Genomic DNA, 23,934 nt, shown 5'->3' with positions numbered 1-23,934 from the left:
ATAAGTCAAGAGTAGGGAGGAACAGAAAGGAATAATTAAAACTGTCTAGACGTTTTATACATGTGATAGGGTGGTTTATTTAGAAAAATCATAACTACGATGTTCAGAACTGCATGATACTAAGAATAGGCATATAGCCGGGTGCAGTGGCACAGGCCTGTAATCTTAGCGGCTCAGGAGGCTGAGACAGGAGGATCAAGAGTTCAAAGCCAGGCTCAGCAATGGTGAAGTGCTAAGCAACTCAGTGATACCCTGTCTCTAAATAAAATACAAATAGGATGGGAATGTGGCTCAAGTGCCCTGAGTTCAATCCCCAGGGCCAAAAAAAAGAATGGTTATATAGATTAGTGGAACAGTAGAAAACAAAGAAATAGCTCCACATGATTATAGCTGACTTCTTTTTGGCAAAAGTGCAAAAGCAAATCATTGGAGGAATGATAGTCTTTTAACGAATGATAATAGAACAGTTAAATACCTATAGGCAAGAATATGAACCTTACTATCTTACACCTTATGCAAAAATTCACCCAATGATTCATAGATTTAAATGTAAATATAAAATTATAAAACTTCTAGAAGAAAAAATAAAGGCAAAATCTTTGGAACCAGTAAGTTAGAATAATTCTTAGGTATGACACCACAGATTTGTTCTATATAAGGAAAGTTCAATCAATTGGACTTAATCAAAATTAACAGTTGCTCTATAAACGACCCTATTAAAGAGGAAGAAATCACAAGCTATAGACTGAAGGAAAATATTTACAAGCTATATATCTCACAAAGGACTTTTAAAAGAACTCTCAAAGCTTACCAATAAACAAATAATAACTACCATGAACTATCATTCTTTATCCATTAGGACAAGTGAAATTTAAAATTGTATCACACCCAAACTGACAGAATGTGGAGAAACTGGGTCACTTGTATATTGCAGATGAGAATGTAAAATGGTAGACATTCTGGAAAACCATTTGGACATTTCCTTAAAAAAACTAAATGTGCCACCCGTGTGACTCAGCAATTGTACTCTTGGGCTTTTATTCCAGAAAAATGAAAAGTTTTATATATTCTCACAAAACCTGTATATTATTATTTATAGCAATTTTACTTATAGCCGAAAATTGAAACTATCCTATGATGGGTGGATGATTAAACACTCTGGTATACCTGTACCATGGAAGAAGAAATGAACTGTTGGTACACACAACAATTCAAATGGATTTAAAGTTAAAATGATAAAATCTCAAAAATTGAAAAGCCTTATAGGTCTGTGTCACCTTTACAATAATCTCTCCGAGAGCATCTCACTTAAAAGGTAGTTTTTGATTAAAGATGGGAAAGCCTGGAGAAGACACATACTATAAAACAGGTCTCCCTGATGTAGAGTCTTAAAGATAAAAATGAAGCGTCAAAAATAAGATAATCCTAGAAGTGGTAATTCAGAAACAGGAGATAAATTTTTAAGTTGTGAAATTTTGACTATTTTTACTTTAACACCCTACTCCCCCTTGTAGTTTCTTTTTCTAAAGTATTTCCTTGATTACTTTTTTTTTTTTTGAGGGGGGGGTATTCAGGATTGAACTATTTTGTATTTTATTTAGAAACAGGGTCTCACTGAGTTGCTTAGTGCCTTGCTGTTGCTGAGGCTGCCTTTCAGCTCATGGTCCTCCTGTCTCAGCTGCGGGATTACAGGCGTGTGCCACCACAACCAGCTGATTACTTTTTAATGCAGGTAGATACATGAAGAATCTTAGAAAAGATAAGCAAAATATTATTGATATGAGGTGACTTGGAGTGGTGACCTCTGTACCATTTGGAACCATTTCAGCTTTGCATTAATGTTCAAATATTTAATAACTGTCTGATTCTTTCATAAGTTAAATTGAATATTGTAAACAAACCAAAATATTTGTAATATAATACAGTGTAGGTGCCTTTAATACAGCAATTTTTGATCTGAAAAGGTAAGATATATTTGTATTTTAAGTTCATGGATTCAGAATTCTGAATTTTACTTATCTAGCTTAAATAAGGATTGTTATTTATAAGGTGTGCTTCATCTGTTATTAAAAAGTTATAAGGAGGTACTATTTGATTATCAAGCAAAAAAACAATCCATGTTCAGTTTTTATCTGTTTTTTTTAAGAACATAAATGACAAGGACTATTAATTGTAGTGGTAACTTTTGTCATTATAATTTCAGGGGAATCAAAGAAGAAATCTAGAATCTACAGTGTCTCAAATTGAGAAGGAAAAAATGTTGCTACAACATAGAATTAATGAGTACCAAAGAAAAGCTGAACAGGAAAATGAAAAGAGAAGAAATGTAGAAAATGAAGGTAAATTACTACTTTTTAAAAAATGTTGGAATTTTGACTGGCACATGCCTGTAATCCCCATGACTCCGCAGGTGGAACTAGAAGATCACCGAGTTTGAGGCCAGCCTCATCAACTTCTTAAAAGAAAAAGTAAAAAGGGTTAGGGATGTGGCTCAGTGGTAGAGTGCCCCTAGGTTCAATTCCCAATACTAAAGGAAAAAAAAAAAATGCTAGAATTTCTGGACAAGCACTCTGTCACTGAACTATGCCTCTAGACCCTGTAATTTCTAACACTCTCCTATAGGTCTTTATCATTAGGTTGTTTTAAATTTAATGCCCATTTATGAAACTACAGTTCTAAATATCTCCAGGTAAATTTATGACATATTAAAGTCAGTTGTAAGTGGTATTTAACAAGAATAGTGATGTTGTCATTGTGTGCATATTGAAATCTATTGGAAGCCTTAAAATATACTGATGAGTAAACCTCAGAAATCCTAATTTAATTGATATAGACATATGGCCTGGGCATCAGTATTTTCTGTTTTGTTTTGGTGTGTGTTTTTGGCACTACGGATTGATCCCAAGGGCACTTTTCTACTCTACCATGTCCCCAGCCCTTTTTGTTTTTTATTTTGCAACAGGGTTTCATAGCTGAGGCTGGCCTCAAAACATGATCCTCCTGCCTTAGCTACCACACCTGGAGTACCAGTATTTTTTATAAACTCCCCAGGCACTGTTAACAAGCAGCCATGTTTGAGAACTCCTAAGTTAGAATTTCATGTTTGAATTCCAATCTTAAAAATACACTTAAAATGGTTTCCTATACCCTTTGATAGAGTGATTTCACTTCTACTGTACTTTACATATATACTTATGTATATGTGCCATCTATTATATACACAAGGCTATTCATTATAGAATTGCTTAATTGAAAAAATTATAAACATTGTAAGTTTAATCAATGATTTAATAAATTTTGGTGTATCTGTATGATCAAATAGTATGCAGCTTATAAAAGAATAAAGTATTTCCTTATATACTGTTATATAAAAAGATTTCCAAGATATATCTTGAAAAGACAACAGTATAGATGGTTTGTGTTTTAATGAGTGCTTTTTTACATATGCTTAAATTAAGTATATGTATTTATGTAGATATGCATGTGAAAACAAGAGAAGTATATGGTTTTATATTATGATATCAATTTGTAGACTATCCTAGAAAGCATATGCAATAATTCATAATAGTTGTTACTGGGGAGAAGAACCAGTTAAGAGATACACAAAGGATGCAGACATAATGTGGAGGAAGGAAGACTTATTCTACATTACTTACCGTTTAGTGCCTTTTGAATTTTGTATACCATTTTAAAAATACTGAACTATTCAAATGATTCAAGTAATTGTACTATTCAGAAACAAATAATAAAACTAGCTTTATAACATTACTCTAATAGATCTTTTTAAGGCAATAACAGAATTTGAGATATTACAACAGTGGAAACATCCATTTTTGTACTCTGGAATTATAAAATGATGATATACTTTTTGATGCATTTAAAATGTTAGGACATCCAAGCAGGAATTTGGTTTTAGGAGTGGGAATGGACCTAGTTTGGCTGACTGTTATGGTCTAAGAATAAATGTCATTTTTAAAAAAAAGCAATTTATGTTTCCTCTATTAAAAGTTTATAATCTTTACATATCCTTTCACTGTCTAGTTTCTACATTAAAAGATCAGTTGGAAGACTTAAAGAAAGTAAGTCAGAATTCACAGCTTACAAACGAGAAGCTGATACAATTACAAAAGCAGGTAAGTTTTTCAGATAAGGTTCCTATTTTTAAATTATAGTAAATTAAAATAATTATAATCATATTTTGTTCAAAATTCTTTTTCTCTCTCTTTTAAATAGCTAGAAGAAGCCAATGACTTGCTTAGGACAGAGTCAGACACAGCTGTAAGATTAAGGAAGAGTCATACAGAGATGAGCATATCAATTAGCCAGCTAGAGTCCCTGAACAGAGAATTGCAGGAGAGAAACAGAATTTTAGAGAATTCCAAGTCACAAACAGACAAGGATTACTACCAGCTACAAGCTGTATTGGAAGCTGAACGAAGAGACAGAGGTCATGATTCTGAAATGATTGGAGACCTTCAAGGTAATATTTTTTCTTATTGTGATAAAATTAATATAATATAAAATTAACCATTTTAACCATTTGAGGTGTACAGTTCAATGATTTTAAGTATATTTCCATTGTTGTGTAACCAACATCACTATCCATCTTCAGAACTTTTTTCATCATCTCAAACTATAACTCTACTTATTAAACAATAACTCTGTTTTCCCCTCCCCCTTGGCCCTGTATAACCACCATTCTACTTTCTGTGTCTATGAATTTGACTACTCTAGATTCCTCAAATAAGTTTAATTATACAACATTTGTTCTTTATTTTGTTTTAAAAAACACATAACAAAAGGTATCATTTTTTAAAATATGAGACTTTTTTTTTAAATCATATGCCTTCATGTAGAAAATGGTGAAACCTGAAACAAGTAGCATTCTTTTTCTTGCAGGGTAATGCCTACAGTTTTTGTTTTTTTTTTTTTAATATTTATTTTTTAGTTTTAGGTGGACACAATATCTTTATTTTTTATTTTTATGTGGTGTTGAGGATCGAACCCAGCGCCCCCGTGCATGCCAGGCGAGCGGGCTACCGCTTAAGCCATATCCCCAGCCCGCCTACAGTTTTATCACATTGTAATCTCCACACTCTCACAGGCACTCTAGTAAGGCGGGTACTGCGAATATTTTACAATTTATAGCCAAGTTAACTGAAAATGTAATTGAAAAAGTTGACTAATTTATAAAGGCCTTATTCAAAGTGAGACTAATCTATACATAGAGGATTATCACTGTTAAATCCTGGGAATTCCTCAGGTATTATAGGTGGACATAGAAACTCATTTGCAGAAATAGAATCTCATTATAAAAAGAGAGTTATATACTTGGAAGGTTGGGACTAAAGATACTAGTATTTGTGAATCTTAAAGGGAGAAGATCAAGTATAAAAGTATGTAAAGGCCAATAGTTTTATAATAGTAAATAACATCTATCTGGTTTTATTTCAGAGATGCCTGGCTCTACCCACTTCTCAGATATTTTTTCAATTTTTTTATTGCTATTAGTAGCAGCATCCATGCTACCTAATCAAATCAGATACACATGGAAGTTGACAGACCTCTAAGGAAAGAATTGGTTGGTGGGGGGAGTCTGTTTTAACCTTAGTCACAGATGGAACATAGTTTGGGTCTCATGGGGTTTGATGATTAGCTATAATTCTTTGGAGAGAGGTCAGGGTCAGTTTTTGTAACTTTGGAAACGAAAATAGGATCTCTCATTGGTTCAGAGCTAAGGATTATTGTGAAATCTTACTTCCCAGGCACCAGGCTTAAAATAGAGCTGACTATAACCAAGAAAGTAGCCTCTTTGCATGTTTTAGGAAAGCCTCATACTTAACTTCCTTGAGTCAAGTTTTTCTAGGCCCTTTTGTACAGTGTATTAGCTATCTCATCTCCTTTCTCTATCTGTAAACCAAGGAGAATGATTAGATTACCTCTAGAAATCCTTCAAGTTCTAACATTCTTTTAAATTTTCTATCTTCTGTTTATGGCCAAGCTTTTTTTTTCTTTTGGTACTGGAGATTGAACTCAGCATCACTCAACCACCGAGCCACATCCACATCCACAGCTCTATTTTGTAGATTTTATTCAGAGAAAGGATCTCACTGAGTTGCCTAGCGCCTCGTTTTTGCTGAGGCTGGGTTTTGAACCTCCTATCAGCCTTCTGAGCTGCTGGGATTACAGGCATGTACCATTGCTCACGGCTATGACTAAGCTTTTTTTTCCACATTTTTTATAGGTCTATTATAGTTGTACACAATGATGGGATTTGTTGTTACATGTTCATATATCATTCAGCCAATAGCTGAGAAAACATAACAACCCTTAACCTTCTGAATTTGACTTATTTCCCTTAACATAATGGTCTCTAGTTCCATTCATTTTCCTACAAATGACATAATTTCATTTTTCTTATAGTGAATAAAACTCCATTGTGGCCAGACATGGTGGCACATGCCTATAATCCTAGAAGCTTGGGAGGCTGAGGCAAAAGGATCACAAGTTCAAAGCCAGCCTCAGAAGTTTAGTGAGGCCCTGAGCAACTTAATGAGACCCTGACTCAAAATAAAAAATAAAACAGGATAGGGATGTGGCTCAGTGCCCCTGGGTTTAATCCTGGGTTAAAATACAAAACAAAACAAAACAAAACCCTCCATTGTGTATATATACACCACATTTTCTATTTTTTTAATCTATTCATCTGTTGATGGACACCCAGGCTGGTTCCATAGTTGGTTTTGTGAATTGTTTTGCTATAAACATGGGTATGCATGTATCTATATAGTATGATGACTTTAATTCTATTATTATTATTATTATTATTATTATTATTATTATTATTATTATTATTTGGAGTTGTAGGTGGACAGAATGCTTTTATTTTATTTGTTTATATTTATGTGATGCTGAGGATCAAACCCAACACTCATGCATGCTAGGCAAGCACTCCACCACTGAGCTACAGCCCCAGCCCTGATGACTTTAATTCTTTAGGATAAATACCAAGGAGCAATACTGCTCAATCTTATAGTGATTCCATGCCTAGTTTTTTGCAGAGCCTCCAACTGATTCCACAGTGGTTGTACTAATTTACAATCCTACCAACAGTGTAAAAGTATTCTTTATTCTCCACATTCTCTCCAATATGACCAAGCTTTAGACTGCTTGCTTCCAAGGGAGAGGCCATTATCTGTGTGCTTAATCAGTAGTGGTTTTTTTTTTTTTTTAAAGAGAGAGGAGAGAGAGAGAGATAATTTTAATATTTATTTGTAGTTTTCAGTGGACACAACATCTTTGTTTGTATATGGTGCTGAGGATCGAACCCGGGCCGCACGCATGCCAGGCTAGCGCGCTACCACTTGAGCCACATCCCCAGTCCCAGTAGTGTTTTTTTTTTTAACTGAATCTAATTTTTTTAGATATTGTTTAAAGTTAAGAAGAGTTCATGGCATGATGTATTATTAATCAACTTATCATTTTTTATACTTCTGTTAATGCAGTGTGGTTAAAAGAATCATTTTTTTTTTAAGAGAGAGAGAAAATTTTTTAAAAAAATATTTATTTTTTAGTTTTCTGTGGACACAACATCTTTATTTTTATGTGGTGCTGAGGATCGAACCCAGCACCCCGTGCATGCCAGGCGAGTGCGTTACCACTTGAGCCACATCCCCAGCCCCAAGAATCATAATTTTTACGTTAATCTTTTACGGTCCTTAAGAATTTTTAGATCCTTCAAGTATAAATTTCTTTTAGTTTGGGCTGCTGGGCTTCTGGCAGACTCATGGTTGTTATTCCCTAATTAAATATCCTTCATGTACACGAGTGGTCAGTGTATGTGTGAGAGACTTCCTAAATATAATTGGATTATATATAATATCTTAGGGTCACATATAATCTTTGTTGTACATTCTTCTTTTTTGTAACTCTTTAAAAAAATTAAAAGCCAGGCATGGTGGTTTTCACCAGTAGTCCAGCTACTTGGGAGGTTGAGGCAGGATCACTTCAGCCTAGGAGTTCAAGACCTGTCTGGACAACACAGTGAGACCCTGTTTCAAAAGAAGAATAGAAAAGATACTCTTAGTTTCAGGTCTCTATAGAAACAGACTGTAGTCCTGATGTTTGCCAGCAGCTGGGCTAGTGTTTCATTAAGGCAGCCAATACAGGAAAGTAAGCTTCCAAAAGTTTAGGCTGTAGATGCTTAATGAAAAGGAATAGAGAAAGATGAAAATATCATGGAGGAATGAAAATTTTAATTGAAATGACAAACTTTTTCATATAGTAAGTTTGTTATTGATTTTTCAGATTAAAATGCAGAAGACATGTTTAAAAATAAGCCATTTTTAAAAACCTTTTTTTTTTTCAAAAACTATATCACTTAGTTAATTTTTCTTTTAACTTTTTATTTTGGAAAATTTCTGACATATACCAAAGTAAAATACCAAAATGACCATACGTTTTCATCATCCAGCTTCAATCATCTGGTAGCCAGTCTTGTTTCATTTTTATTTCCCTGCCCGCCTCCCTAGTCCTCTCATATTGAATTCTTTTGAAGCAAATGTCAGGCATCAGTATTGTTTAATTTGGTAAATATTTCAGCATCTCTTAAAAATATGGATTTTTAAAAATAAAACATAACCATAATATCATTATGAAAGCTGGAAAAGAAGTTAACTTTTGAGGAGCTGGGGTTGTGGCTCAGTGGTAGAGCACTTGCTAGGCACTGGGTTCCATCTTCAGGACCATATAAAAATAAATAAATAAAATAAAGTTATGTGTTCATCTACAACTAAAAAAATAAAGAAATAAGATAAAAAGGTATCTACTAAGTGCTCAAGTTCCTCCAATATTTTTATAATTTGTTCTTGTTACTGGACTTATTTTACTTGAATTAAAATTTCAAACATTCAGCCACTCAAAATATGTACATTGTATTTTATTAATATGTCTCAAGTTTCTTTTAATATATGTTTATCCTATTTTGTTAATTGTATTCTCTTGTTGCTCTTATTTGTGGTTGAACAAATCAGGATTTTGACCTACGAGTATCTCCCATTCTGTATTTTGCTGAAATTATCTGCCAGTGTCATTTAATATGTTGCTCTATCCCCTGTAGTACTTTAAATTGGAAGTTAGATCTAGAGACTTGCAGTGTTTGACAGGGATACTTAACTGGTGTTTAGACACTACGAGGCACATAAAGTCTCTTTTTGGTGTTGGCAGACACTGATGATTATTAACTAAATTTTGTTTCTTTAAGCATTTGCAGAAATAGTGATCTTGTAATTTTATCCTTTCTTAATTTTTAACTGGAATACTACTGTGAAGAGAAACTTCTCATCAGGTTTCCTTGAAGGTCACCTTATAAAAGAAAGTCAGATTAAATGCTTCTTTCTTTCTTTTATCGAAGTATTAGAACAGAAATACCATATCTCAATTTCAAAATGTTATACAACTACCTCCTCTGTCTAGTTCCAAAACATTTTCATTACCCCCAAAGAAACCTCTGTACCCATTAAGCTGGGTTTCCCTATTTTCCTTTCCATCTAGCTCCTGGCAGCCCCCAATCTCCTGTCTCTGAATTTTATTTGTTCTATATATTTCTTATAAATGATATCATACAATAGGTATCCTTTTATGTTGACTTCTTTCATATAGTGTAAAGATTTTAAAGTTCATCTGTATTCTAAAATATATCAGTACTCCATTAATGGCTGAGAAGTATTCTGTTGTATTAGACAGCAGTTTGCATAGCTTCTCATTGATTTTTTTTTTTTTTTTTTTACCTTTCAGCTATTATGAATAGCAATGCTATGAACATTTGTGTACAAGTATTTGTTTGTTGGGGTATCTATGTTTAGCTGTTTTGAGAATATATTTAGAAGTAGAGTTGCTGGGTTATATGGTAATTATTATGTTTAACATTTGAGGAACTTCTAGACTGTTCTTTGCAATGTCTGCACCATTTTACTTTCCATTATTGTTTTAAGAAGGATTTGTTTATTTTTTATATATATTTTTTGTTGTCCACGGACCTTTATTTTATTTATTTTTATATGTGGTGTTGAGAATTAAACCCAGTGCTTCATATATGCTAGGCAAGTGTTTTACTACTGAGTTACAACCCGAGCCCTCACTGTGGTTTTCATTTTCATCTCCATAATGAAATGAAATGAATAACTAGGAGTATAGGCATGCATTACTACACTTGGCTTAGCAGTGCTTTTCATAATGGTGAGCATTTGATATCCAGTTTTTCAGCACCATTTGCTGAAGAGACTATTCTGGTTTTTAAAAATGCCTTGGGAATGGAGTTTGATGGGAGAGCTCTTGCTTAGCATGCATGTGAGGCCCTGGGTTCAATTCCTAACACTGAAAAAATAAAACAAATTTCCCATAGATGTATGGGTTTATTTGTGGATCTCCAATTCTATTCCATGGGTTTGTATTGGTATCTTACGCTAGTATTGCATTGTTTTGATCACTGTAGCTTTATATCAAGATTTGAAATTGGGAAATTTGAGTCCTCTGGTATTATTGTATTGCAATTATATTTTAGCTGTTCTTTGCAGTTCCCTGTGAATTCAAGGGTTGGCTATTCCACTGTTCAGTAAAGACTGTTGGAATTTTTGAAGGTTGAATCTACAGATTCCTTTGGGTAGTATTGCTAGCTTAACAAAATTGTCTTCCATTCCATGAACATGGGGTATAGTTTTTTTTTAAGCAATGTTTTATTATTTTGTTGTTTTTGTTTGTTGTTTTGTTTTTGAGAAAAGGTCTCATTTTGTTGCCCAGACTGGCCTTGAACTCCTTGGCTCAAACAATTCTCCTGCCTCAACCTCCTGAGAACAATCTCCAAGGACAATATTCAAGTATAGGCATGCATTACTACACTTGGTTTAGAAATGCTTTTAGTTTTCGGTGAACAGGCCTTACGCTTCCTTGTTTAAATTTCTTTATGGGAAGTTTCTTTTTTGGGGATATGCTTATAAATGGAATTTTCTTATTGGTTTGCTCATTGAATATGGTAGCTGTGGGTATTTCACAAATGCCTTTTTGTTTCTTTGTAATGACCATCATTTTAGTGGATTAGAATTTGTATTACTATAAGTGAATTAAATATATCAAATATTGAAACTTTTTTTCTTAATATGTATTTTCCTGTTATTTACCTTTTTTTCCTCTCTCTCTTTTTTGCGGTGCTGGAGATCGAACCCGGGGTCTCACACATGCTAGGCCAGCACTCTACCACTGAGTGACGTCCCCATTCATTTGTTTTTACTTGTTGCATATTATTGGTGAACCTCAAGTTTATACCTTTTTGTAGATATATTTTATTTGGAGATTTTAACACTTTCAGATTTAAGTAAGACTTTTGTTGAACTTAACATATCTACACAAATGAAAATACAATATATAAAAATGTACATATAGCCAGACGTGGTGGTGTACACCTGTAGGAGGCAGAGGCAGGAGGGTTGCAAGTTTGAGGTTGAGGCCAGCCTCAACAACTTAATGAAGAGCCTAAGCAATTTAGTAAGACCCTGTCTCAGAATAAAAAATAAAAAGGGCTGGGGATATGGCTTAATGGTAAAATACCCCTGGGTTCAATCCCCAGTACTTTAAGAAAAAAAAAAAAAAAAAAAAGACTGGGAATACATCTCAGTGGTAGAGTGCCCCTGAGTTCACTTGTCAGTACTACAAATAGAAAAAAAGATAGATGGGGCAGGGAGAGAGAAAGAATGAGGTAAGGAAGGGAGGGAGGGAGAAAGGGAACAATTTTCATAATAGGAACATCATGAAATTGAACATGCCAAGCAACCCAGAAGTCCCGTGGGATTCCTCTTAGTTACTAACCTTCTCACCCTAAAATAATCACTACTTTGACAAACATCATAAATTAGTTTTCCTTTTTGCTTGTTTTTGAAATTTTTATAAATAGAGTCATGTAGTAAACATTCCTTTTTCTGGCTTTTTAGACTCACATATTTGTGAGGTTCATCCATATTGTTATATATGGAAGTAGTTTGTTCTTTCCCCTTGATTATGTATTCCATTTATTACATATAATCACTGCAATTTATTTGTCACTTGTTCTATGGTAAATAGATATTCTGATTATTTCCTTTTAGGGGCTCTTTTGAAGAGCACTAATATGAACGTTATTGTATGTACTTTTTGGTAATCATATATGTGCTTTCTGTTGAGGAGACACCTAGGAGTGGCAGAGTCATAAGATATATATGTGTGTTTACTATTAATAAATACTTTCAAATATTTCAAAGTGTAGCTGTACCAGTTTATATTCATTAACAGTATATGAGAGTTTTAGTTGCTTGACATCCTTATCAAGGACAATGTTCAAGTATTATCAATCCTAATATAGTCACTGTGGTGTTGTATATAGTGGTATTTCTTAAGGGTTATATGTATGTCCCTGGTGTCTGAGATGGAGGAGCTACTTGGAAGGCTTAGGCAGGAAGATTGTGAGTTTAAAGCCAGCCTCAGCAACTTAGCAAGACCCTGTCTCTGAATAAAATATAAAAAGGGACTGAAAGTGTGGAACAGTGGTTATGCACCCCTGGGTTCAATCCCCAGTACCAAAACACACACACACACACACACCGAAATTTGTTAAACACTGCATAGTGTCTAGCACATTCATGACATTTAATGAATACTTGCCTTAATCAACTAAAGAATGTTAGTTTTAATGTGCTAGAAATGAGCATGCATAAGAACTTGGGTCTGATTTCTAGCCCCTGCTCAGGCTTCATCTTTTTGATTAGTTGTACAAGAAAGAATATATATTAGAAGATATCTAGTTACCATTTATATTTTTATTCTTTTTTGGGGGGAGGGGCTGGCTACTGGAGACTGAACTCAGGGGCACTTAACCACTGAGTTACATCCCCATCCCTTTTTATTTTTTATGTTGAGACAGAGTCTCACTAAGTTGTTCTGAACATGCTATCCGGCCTCAGCCCTCCCCAGTGGCTAGGATTATAGGTATATACCACCACACTCAGTTACTTTTTTAAAATTTAATAATCTTCCTGGGGAAAAAAAAATCTTTTCTTTTTAGTGGTAACAGACTTAAACTTTTTTTTTTTCTCATTTGATAGCTCGAATTACATCTTTACAAGAGGAGGTGAAGCATCTCAAACATAATCTTGAAAGAGTGGAGGGAGAAAGAAAAGAGGCTCAAGACATGCATAATCATTCAGAAAAGGTAAATAACATAACATGTATCAATTATAAGATAGTATTTAAAAATCATCAAAATTTATGAGGTGTGTTTATAAAATAGCATTCATTTGTAATGTTTAGGTATATTTCTAAAAGCTTTTCTGTTTGATTGGTTTATTAGTATGTGGGGATGTATGTCTTACTCAGGGTCTTCTTATTCTATTATTTTTGTTTGTATTCTTGAGAGAGTTTGATGTTTAACATTTAAAAGATCAACACAAATTGTTTTGGATGGAAATAACTTTTAAAAATAAATTTTTTCTAGGTTACTTTTATATGGGTAAGAAGAAGGTGCTCATTCTTACTATAATGTCTTATAAAAAAAAAAGGAAAATAAAGGATTAGTATTTAGTAGACCATGCACTTTTAATCCATTTTATTTGTAAAATTCAGCGAAATAGAAAAGAGCATGAACAATTAGCCTTTTCATTGAACAATCAAATATGTGTTATCCTCTATTACATACTTTGAGGAAAGGATTAAATTGATAATTTACTGTTCTATGTCTTTTTCAGGGCCTCCCTGAAATGTTGTAAATTGAGTAGAACCTCAGATAAATTATCAGAAAAGCTACTAACTTATCTGGACCTTTTTTTTTTTTTTAGTTGTAAATGGAAACAGTACCTTTATTTTATTTTTATATTGTGCTAAGGATCAGACCCAGTGCCTCACACATGCTAGGCAAACATTATACCACTGAGCTACAACTCTAGCCCTTTATCTTGGCTTTTGAACATATTTTGTAACTTTTAGAAGAGTTTTTGATGGCCAAGCTTGTGTAAATATGGAAATAGGATGAAAGAATCAATAGAAGTACACAAAAAGAAATGGAATACATTTTTACTACTTCTCCCTTTCTATCTCAATGACTTGCCATCAGATGTCTCTTTTGTTAAAGAAAAGTAAATGTGGGTATAAGTGTCAACATAAATAAAAATAGTTTAATACTGTTTTTACAAAATGGTGGTAAAAAAATAAATAAACTGAAAGATTATTCATTTGTGATCCTAGCAGTGAATCATCCTGAATGTAACCACCAGCACAACTTGTTCAACACTAGCCATGGTTAGTGATTCAAACAGGAAAAAAGGGGAGAAAATAAAAAGTGATATTTTGCTTTTAGATATGTTTATTGTGATTTAAAAAGTAATGCATTTATCTCTTTTGGGATATTAAATAATGTAAGATTTAATCATGTGCCTGTTTCATGGTTTTTATGTGATTTCACATTCCAATTTTACAGGAAAAGAATAATTTAGAGATAGATTTAAACTACAAGCTTAAATCATTGCAACAAAGGTTAGAACAAGAGGTAAATGAACACAAAGTAACCAAAGCTCGTTTAACTGATAAACATCAGTCTATTGAAGAGGCAAAGTCTGTTGCAATGTGTGGTAAGTGTTGAGTTGTAATATTTTTGACAAGATTAATTTTAAGTAATGCCTATAGAAATTTGCTTTTGATCAAAACTTTATAGTGGAAAGAATAATTATAATAATAACTTGGGAAAGGATTTCTTTCCTTTTTTAGCCGCTTTTTAAAAAAATTACAATTAACCTTCTATTGCTCTATTCTTTTACCGTCTCTTTCCTATAAAAGTTAGTGGAGTCTTTCTTCTCTCTCAGTTTTTTAGCCCTTTCCTTGATTTTCTTCCTGATCCATTGTGGACCTCATTGTTAATTCATCTGCTTTCTTACTTTGTACCTCCAATTTTCATGTTCCTTTATATTTCCACTGTATTTAGCCTACAAAGATAATCATAATTCAGACCAACCACTTTTTTGTTTTATATTAAATAGTACTTTAGATGAATATTAGTGCATTACTTCTAACCTCCATCAGTTTTTTAAATATATCTCTCATCAGAAGGATCTTCCAGACCTTTATTTCTCTTTTCAAACTTTCTATTCCATTTTTTAAAAAATATTTTTTAGTTATACATGGGCACAATATCTTTATTTTGTTTATGTATTTTTATGTGGTGCTGAAGATTGAGCCCAGGGTCTCACACGTGGGAGGCGAGTGCTCTACCGCTGAGCCACAACCCCAGCCCCCACCCCCATTCCATTTTTTTATCATTCTAGTTTTTTCAGTTTGTCAGAGAAATAATAAAAGCATAGGTCTAAGCTATTCTAAATCTAGTTCTCTTACTTTTACCAGTCTATCCTACTTCTTTACCTATCTTATCTTTCTAAAAGGGTAACCTTCTTCCTATATAATATGTTCTAACTATAAGCAAAACTAGTCACCTCTTATCCTAACTACTTATCCTTTTTCCCTTTTTTTTTTTTTGTCCTCAATGTTCACTTTACCACTTGTTTCTTTCTTGTTATAAACATATGTGGGGGGCCGCCCTGAACAGGAGCTATGCACACACCTTTAAGTCCTGAGTAAAGAGGTACTGGACAGGTACCTTCATTGCAAGTGGACTTTACCTCCGCTTGGATAAGAAAGGTGCAGCTTTGGGAGTGGTCATCACCCAATGGGGTTGAATTACACCCACCTGTTTATTGTAATCTTACCCTTTTGCCCTTTTTTTTTTTTTTTTTTGATAGAATGTTCCATGGATTAGCTTCCCCAAAAAATAAAAACCAAGCCTCAGAACGTGCTCCCTCTCTCTTGTCAGCCTCTCTTGTTTTTCTCTTGCCCTTCTTTTGGGAGCTTGCTGCTGGAGGCAGGGAAACCGTCCTGAAGCCCAGAAAAAGGTATTTCCATGTCTGCGTGGTCATTTTGTGTCACTCCAAGTTTACCCGAGTGACCTCAGTTCAGTAGCCCGTGCTGGACAGGGGCTACAAACATATACATATCTTGCCCATCTTTTGGCGGGGGCTTAGTGGCTAGGGTTTAAATCATGTGCGTCATGCATGCTAGCTTGTCAAACACTCTACCACTGAGCTTCTTAAAAACTGACAGGGCTGGGGTTATAGCCCTGGGTTCGATCCTTAGTGCCACATATAAATAAATAAAATTCATGTACAACTAAAAAAAATATTAAAACAACAACAACAACAAAAAAAAAAACCTAATCGATAAACCCTTGCAGCAACCTATTATCCATCCCGTTAAAATAACCAAACTTAAAAAAAAAAAGTCTTTTTTCACCTTCTGCTCACTCTTAACCTACTACTGAATGTGTCAGTTGGCACCTTAAATTTCATTTGTAAAAAAGAAAGCTAGTGTGATCTTATTCACCAGACCTGCTCTTATATTTTAGTCTCACTAATCTGGTTAATGGCCATCTGGTCGTCTTGAAACTAGATTTTGAAATCAAGTAGAACTACTTGGCCGCTTAACATTCTATATTTTTGTTGTTGTTGTTTTTCTTTTTTTAGTTTCTTTCTAACCATATATTCACTGGAGAACACCACCTTTTTATCACACACACACACTACAGACAGAATCACTGGCTTCTCATCTCTCTGTTCTTCCTCCTAGATTCACACACAATAGCTATGTGTGGGAGAGAATCTCACCTGTAAGCCACAAATCATTCACTCAGTTTAAGACAGAGAAATTGGTGTCATACATGAAATCAGAGGGCAATTTCTTTTTTTTTTCTCCCCAATTTGGATATTCCTGTTTTTTTAATTGATACTTTTTAGTTATACATGACAGTAAAAATCATTTTGATATAATTATATAAGCATGGAATATATCTTATGCTAATTAGGGCCCCATTCTTGTGGATGTACAAAATGGTGGGATTCACTATGGTGTATTTCATAGGAAAATTATGTCAGATTCATTCCATTATCTTTCCTTTTCCTGTCCTGTCTCCCTTCATTCCCATTTGTCTAATCTACTGAATTTTTATTCTTTCTCCCCCAGCCCACCCACTTACTATGGGTTAGCTTCCACATATTGAAAACATTTGACCTTTGGCTTTGGGACTGGCATATTTCACTTAACATGATAGTCTCCAGTTTCATCCATTTACCAACAGTGCCATAAATCATCCTTTTTTATGGCTGAGTTATATTCCATTGTGTATTTATACCACATTTTCTTTATTCATTCATTTGTTGAGGGGCACTAGGTTGGTTCCACAGCCTAGCTATTGTGAATTGTGATGCTATATACACTGATGTGGCTATGTCACTGTAGTATGCTGATTTTAACTCCTTTGGATATATATACCAAGGAGTAGAATAACAGAGGTCAAATGGTGGTTCCATTCCTAGGTTTTTTTTTTAAGGAATCTCCATACTACTTTCCAGAGTAGTTTAACCAATTTGTAGTCCTACCAGCAATGTGTGAGTGAGTGTACCCTTTCCCCATATCCTCACCAACATTTATTATTATTTGTATTCCTGATTGTCACCATCTTGAGTGAGATAAAATCTCAGTGTAGTTTTAATTTTCATTTCTCTAATTGCTAGAGATGTTGAACATTTTTTCATGTATTTGTTGACCATTCATATTTCTTCTTTTGAGAAGTGCCTATTCAGCAAAGGAAGCCCATTTATTGATTGGTTATTTGATTTTTTTTTTTTTTCCCCATCTGAGGTACAGGTGGCAAAGATTTTCTCCCATTCTGTAGGCTCTTTCTTTCTTTCTTTTTTAATATTTATTTTTTAGTTATAGGTTGACACAGTGTCTTTATTTTATATTTATGTGGTGCTGAGGATGAAACCCAGTGCCTCATGCATGCTAGATGAGCGCTCTACCTCTGAGCCACAATCTCAGCCCCTCTGTAGGCTCTTTCTTCGTGCTCCTGATTGTTTCCTTTGCTGTGAAGGAGCTTTTTACTTTGATACCATCCCATTTATTGATTCTCGATTTTACTTCTTGTACTTCAGGAGTCTTTTAAGGACATCAGTTCCTGATCCAATATGTTGGAGTATTGGACCTATATTTTCTTCTAAGTATGTTCAGGGTTTCTGATCTAATTCCTAGGTTTTTGATCTACTTGGAGTTGAGTTTTTTGCAGGGTGAGAGATAGGTATTAAATTTCATTCTACTACATATGGATTTCCAATTTTCCCAGCACCATTTGTTGAAGAGGCTATCTTTTCTCCAGTATATGTTTTTATAAGGAACTTCATCTGATGGTTTCTATTTTGTCACCTAGAAGGCAGTCTCTGAGAATGAGAGAGCAGATTTAACTATGTTTGAATCCTATTGGTGCAAATTACTAGTTAACCATTGAAACCAACTTCTCAAAAAAGGCACCTCAGTGTAGACAAATATCTTCTGGTAATAATTAAGTAGGTTTCTTAGAATACCATGGAATCTAATCATCCTTCCTATTATAGCCTTAAGCCTCTTGAAACTTTTTCAGAACAATGCAAGGTATTAATAACTATATATACATATAACTATATATTTCTGCTTTTACCTAGTCTACTTTCATTTTTCTCTTTAGTTATTCTTTTGTCTTTACCTTCTACTCTGAAAATGGTACTAAATAATCTCTTACATCATTGGGCAAGGCCTGGATTTAAAAGGTACTATTGTACTACTTTATTGTATTTTATAACTTTTACTTTAGAGATCCTTACCACACAAATAATTCAAATAACATTGGAAGTTATTATTCTGGGTCCCAGAATAAAAATAGTAGAGACATTTAAAACCAGTTTACAGACCATGAAAAGTGAAAAATACTAAGGTACTCTTTCAAGTGAATGTTTTTAACTTTTTTCTATTATACAGAGATGGAAAAAAAGCTGAAGGAAGAGAGAGAAGCTCGAGAGAAGGCTGAAAATAGAGTTGTTCAGATTGAGAAACAATGTTCTATGTTAGATGTTGATCTGAAACAATCTCAGCAGAAGCTGGAACATTTGACTGAAAATAAAGAAAGGATGGAGGATGAAGTAAGAAAAAATCACACTAATTTTTTTTTTTTTAGAACAGAAACAATTGTAAGTTATGTGCGAAGAGCCATTATCAGTAATTTAAATACAATGGAAATTTGAATGAAATGACTTACATGTTTTTATGTTCCCTACAATATATGGTTATCCTAGCACCTAGAATTTTCATTTCAAATTCTTTACTTCATAGAATTTTTTTCATTTTGCATTATGACAGTACAACTGCATTGAAATGTCATAGTTCCTCCCCTGAAGAAACTGATATTCTACTAAAAAACAAACTTACTTGGGTTACACAACTTACTTGGCTTAAACAAACAAGCAAACTTGGTTTACACATTTATAAAGCTGTTGCTAAAAAGACGAAAAGATAATATATGTTGGTATATTATACATGCTTTGGAAATTCTTTGTAAGCCTGAAAATAGAAAAGCATTCCCAAGACTTAACTTGGTAGAGGAAATATTATCAGTGTAAGATACAAATTAAAGACTGAGCTGGGGGTAGGGGAGCATCCTATAATCCCAGCTACATGGGAGGTAAGGCAGGAGGATAGCAAGTTTGAGACTAACCTGAGCAATTTAGCAAGATTCTATCTCAAATAAAAAATTAAGAGGGCTGGGAAGAGTACCTCTGAGTTCAATCCCCAGTATCCACTCCCCTTGATAGGTAATAAGATATGTGACTAAAGGGCAAAAGGGAACTTGATCTGACCAGAAGAAGAAAAGACATGTTGAGTTATCATGGGAGAAATTTTGGGACCAAAGTATTGATACTCTTTAAAACTTGTGTAGTAGCTTTAGGTGACAACATTCTTTTAGGAAAATTAATCTGGTATTGGTATATAGAATTAACTAAAATGGAGAGAGATTAGAGATGCCTTTCAGAGCTGGCACACTGGAGGAATGTATGTTGGAAATTTGAAAGATAATAGTCACTTTAAAAACATAATTCTTGGGGCTGGGGATGTGGCTCAAGTGGTAGCGCGCTCTTCTAGCATGGGTGCGGCCCGGGATCGATCCTCAGCACCACATACAAAGATGTTGTGTCTGCCGAAAACTAAAATGTAAATAAAATATAAAAAAAAAAAAAATTCTTGACTACCTGTTATTATATGCAAACTCTGTGCTAGGAGTTGGGGTTACTGAGGTAAATAAGGTAGGTGTAATCTTTTGAGAGTTTATCACAGAGAGGGAAATGTGGAATATTAAAATTACAAGCATGCCAGGTAGTTAAAAAAAAAAGAAAGTATGGAATGCTGTAGTATGTAACTAATCACATCTGAGAGTTAAAGAAGGGCTTGCTAAGGGCGTGACACTTAAGAGCTGAGGAATGAATAAATTTTTAGTAATTAGTTTGGATGTGCTCTAGTTTATAACCCTTCAAAGAAGAAGATAGAAGGAATAGCATGTGTAAGAATTATGAGATGAAGAGTTTATTGCATTTGAGGATCTGAATAATATGATAACATTGTAGAGAATGACCAGTGATAGGATTAGACAAGTGGTCTGTCACATAACAGAGTGGATCATGAAAGCACTGTAAACCATCATAAGAATTTTTGATTCATTGGTCCCATCACCTAGTATTTTACAAATATTGGTAACAAATATTTATAAATTAAATATTGAATTTGTTTTGTAAGCTTTGGAAGGTTGTATACTAGAGCATTTATGAATAAACAGTAAATTTTAAATACCCTTTTGGATTGTCCCTCCCCCCCCAAAAAAAAGTGGCTTTTATGATCACTTTGTATTCCAAAATGTTGATGTTAGTTAAGGTAGAAAGAAACTGTATATATATTTTTTTTACAAAACTTGAAATTTGGGAATTGATTTGACTTATTAGTAAATATCCAATAATAAACATAAAGAAAAATGGAGACTTATTAGAATACTAATATTCTTTATTAGAATAAAGAATTATTATATTTTTGAGGTTTGATTAGTATTCTTTCAAATAATTCCAAATAAATTATTGTAAAGAAATTTAAGATGTTAATTATTTTTCTCACCCTTAGGTTAAGAATCTAAGCCTGCAATTAGAGCAAGAATCCAATAAGCGACTGTTGTTACAAAATGAATTGAAGACTCAAGCATTTGAGGCAGATAATTTAAAAGGTTTAGAAAAGCAGATGAAACAAGAAATAAATACTTTATTGGAAGCAAAGAGATTATTAGAATTTGAGTTAGCTCAGCTTACAAAGTAAGTATTGAAAATACCATTGTGTTTTCTTTTTTGTGTTCAATGTTGGCTTATGTGTTTGATATCTTTTGTGTGTTCAGATTATGTACTCAGAGTTTCTGAAAAGAAGTCAGGAAAAGCCCTTAAAAATAGAGGAAATTACTTGCAAGGGAATTTAGGCTTTGGAATGAAGACTTACTAAATTAAAAATACAGGTATTTAAAAATAGGCTTCAAACTTTATATAAGTCTGTTTATGATGGATAAAACACAATTTTCTCATGTTTTTTGTATCCATAAAGGTCATCACATGTCTTCAGACTAGTTATAAAAATCATGTTTTGTGCATTGTAGTTGTACATGATGATGAGATTTGTTGTTACATATTTACATGTGCATACAATATAATTTGGCCAGTATCACTTCCCAGCATTCCCCCCCCCTCAAAAATTTATTTTTTTATTAATGAGATGATCAAGGTTTCTTCATTTTGGAGTCTAGAATTAGACATGAGTCTCTGAGGGTTTTTTTTTTTTCTGATTTATTTATTTGTTTGTTTGTTTTGGTGCATCTTAGAGTGCAAGATGTCTTTTTTCTTTTTGTATTACTCTTGAGAAATGATGTACATGCTTACTTGAGATGGAGTGTCCATGTTGCTTTGAATTTATGAAGACATGCTTCAAAAGTTTAATATCGAATATGGTATAATTTATGCCAAGTCATACATTTTTATTTCCTTTAAATTTATTTTGTTTTATAATATTTTCACTTGCCAGTTTTATTTGCAATTCAGTGTTCCGTGGATAAAGTTGTCAGTTTTTCTTAAGTTGGATTTAAGCAGGACACAGGTGTGAATGCCTGTAATCTTAGCTACTCAGGAGGCTGAGGCAGGGAATGGGAGTGCTGGGAATGTAGTTGAGTGATGGTGCGCTTGCTTAGCGGACATCAGCCCCTGGGTTCAATCCCTAGTACAAAAAGAAAGAAAAGTAAAGTTAGATTTATGTTGGTAAAATTCTTTACACCTTTTAGAGCCACGATTTTCACCCATTAATGTGAATTATATTTTTCTTCTTCCCAAGTAACTCTCAACACAGCATTGAATGGACATTATAACACACTTTTCATCTACTACATGCCTTGTTAGGTACAAAAATACAAAGTTATTACTAATATTCAAATTTAGCAGTTACAGATAAAGTTATTAACCTTTGAAAATCTGTGTCTTTGAGGTGCACTGGTTCCATTTGAGTCTTTTCCTATCAGTTGTGCTTATGTGTGTACTCTGTACATGTTTTGCCTGTGTTTCTCCTTTCTCAATTTGCTGCTCTTATTTTCCTTTCCTAATTATTAATTTCCACTACTCCCTCCTTGTGCTTAATTAGCCGTGCTATATAATAGTGAATAATTGCTTATTAAATATTCCTGCCTAGTTTTGTTTACTTGTTACCTAAGGCATTTAAAATGTATCCCTCTCATTGCTTTTCTCTACAAAAATTGACAAAAAAATAATTTTATTTTTGGTTTGAATAGATGCACAATTAATGTCTCCTGAAAGTGACCCTAATTAGAAAAGGAATCCCTCTCCTTTGCATAGCATCATTTCAAAAAGAGGAAGATAGAACCAGACAATGTGACTGACAAAATGAATTAGTAAAATAATGCTGTATAATGAAGTATATTTAAAAAAAAGGTTATTGTAGGGAATCTTTTTAATTTTAGCAACTTTAATAAACTAAGATTAATTTAAAGTCTAGTATAAATAGAAGCATTTGTTTACTGTTTCTCCTTTTATCTGCAGACAGTATAGAGGAAATGAAGGACAAATGCGGGAGCTACAAGATCAGCTTGAAGCTGAACAATATTTCTCAGTAAGTGAGAATCATTTTTAACATGTGGACTGTTTCAAGACCTTACTTAAAACAAGGCATTTAGATCTTTTCTACATACTGATTGTTTTTCAAATACTGTGAAGTTTTCTCCCTTTTCATCCCTATGTCTACATTTCATATCTGAATCTGAGTTCATGGTCTTAAAGAAATGACCATTTTTGTGTAAACATTTCCAAAATTGCCATCAAATTAGAGATATAAATAAGACTATTAAAGGTTCTGCTTTCTTATCAGCAAACCATTTGTAGTAATAGCTCACTTTTACATATCAAAGTGGCCTTTGAGTTGTAGATAGAACTAATGTTTAAGAGCATTTTTTTCTGTTTTAGCTCCGTGTACACATTAAGTGAATTTGTTTGGCTTTTTCCTCTGTATTTATCATTCTACCTCTTAATTTGCTGTAGGCCAAGTTATTTTTACTGCTGTAATGAACATTTACAGCTGATGCTTTGAAGCTTTATTAAAACCTCTCTGTTTTGTTTTGGTTGCCAACCTTCTGCTTTGCCATTTCATTTCATCTTAAATAGTTGTCAACTTGTACTGTTAGTATTACCCTGGCAGCCACCTGATCTACAAGTCAAAGTCAGTTTGATGAAATGCATGGAATTCAGATTACATTAGTGAACATACCCTAGAAACCAAGTGTGAATGATATTGGAAGTAATGATCTGTGCAGTAAAAAAATCTGAACAGGGCTGGGGTTGTGGCTCATCGCTGTGCAGTAAAAAAAATCTGAACAGGGCTGGGGTTGTGGCTCATCGGTAGAGCTCTCGCCTAGCACGTGCAAGGCCCTGA

At 33.7% G+C, this 23,934-nt stretch overlaps 1 protein-coding gene across 3 annotated transcripts in view; it reads left to right on the top strand.

The window, feature by feature from the left end:
• The window catches only part of Rock1 (Rho associated coiled-coil containing protein kinase 1), a 151,777-nt gene that overhangs the window by 96,235 nt on the left and 31,608 nt on the right, over positions 1-23,934 (top strand). For all 3 annotated transcript variants that reach the window (XM_046438524.2, XM_046438523.2, XM_058577089.1), the window contains 8 exons: positions 2,204-2,339; positions 4,042-4,133; positions 4,234-4,480; positions 13,128-13,234; positions 14,495-14,645; positions 18,907-19,067; positions 21,088-21,272; positions 23,049-23,118. In XM_046438524.2, coding sequence (XP_046294480.1) covers positions 2,204-2,339; positions 4,042-4,133; positions 4,234-4,480; positions 13,128-13,234; positions 14,495-14,645; positions 18,907-19,067; positions 21,088-21,272; positions 23,049-23,118 — 1,149 coding nt within the window. The remainder of the gene's footprint in view (positions 1-2,203; positions 2,340-4,041; positions 4,134-4,233; positions 4,481-13,127; positions 13,235-14,494; positions 14,646-18,906; positions 19,068-21,087; positions 21,273-23,048; positions 23,119-23,934) is intronic.

The sequence above is a fragment of the Marmota monax genome, unplaced genomic scaffold, assembly GCF_021218885.2.
Source record: "Marmota monax isolate L192 unplaced genomic scaffold, Marmota_monax_Labrador192_F-V1.1 WCK01_AAM20220418_F8-fsc00232, whole genome shotgun sequence".
Lineage (NCBI taxonomy): Eukaryota > Metazoa > Chordata > Mammalia > Rodentia > Sciuridae > Marmota > Marmota monax.
This window is presented reverse-complemented; position numbering and strand designations above follow the sequence as displayed.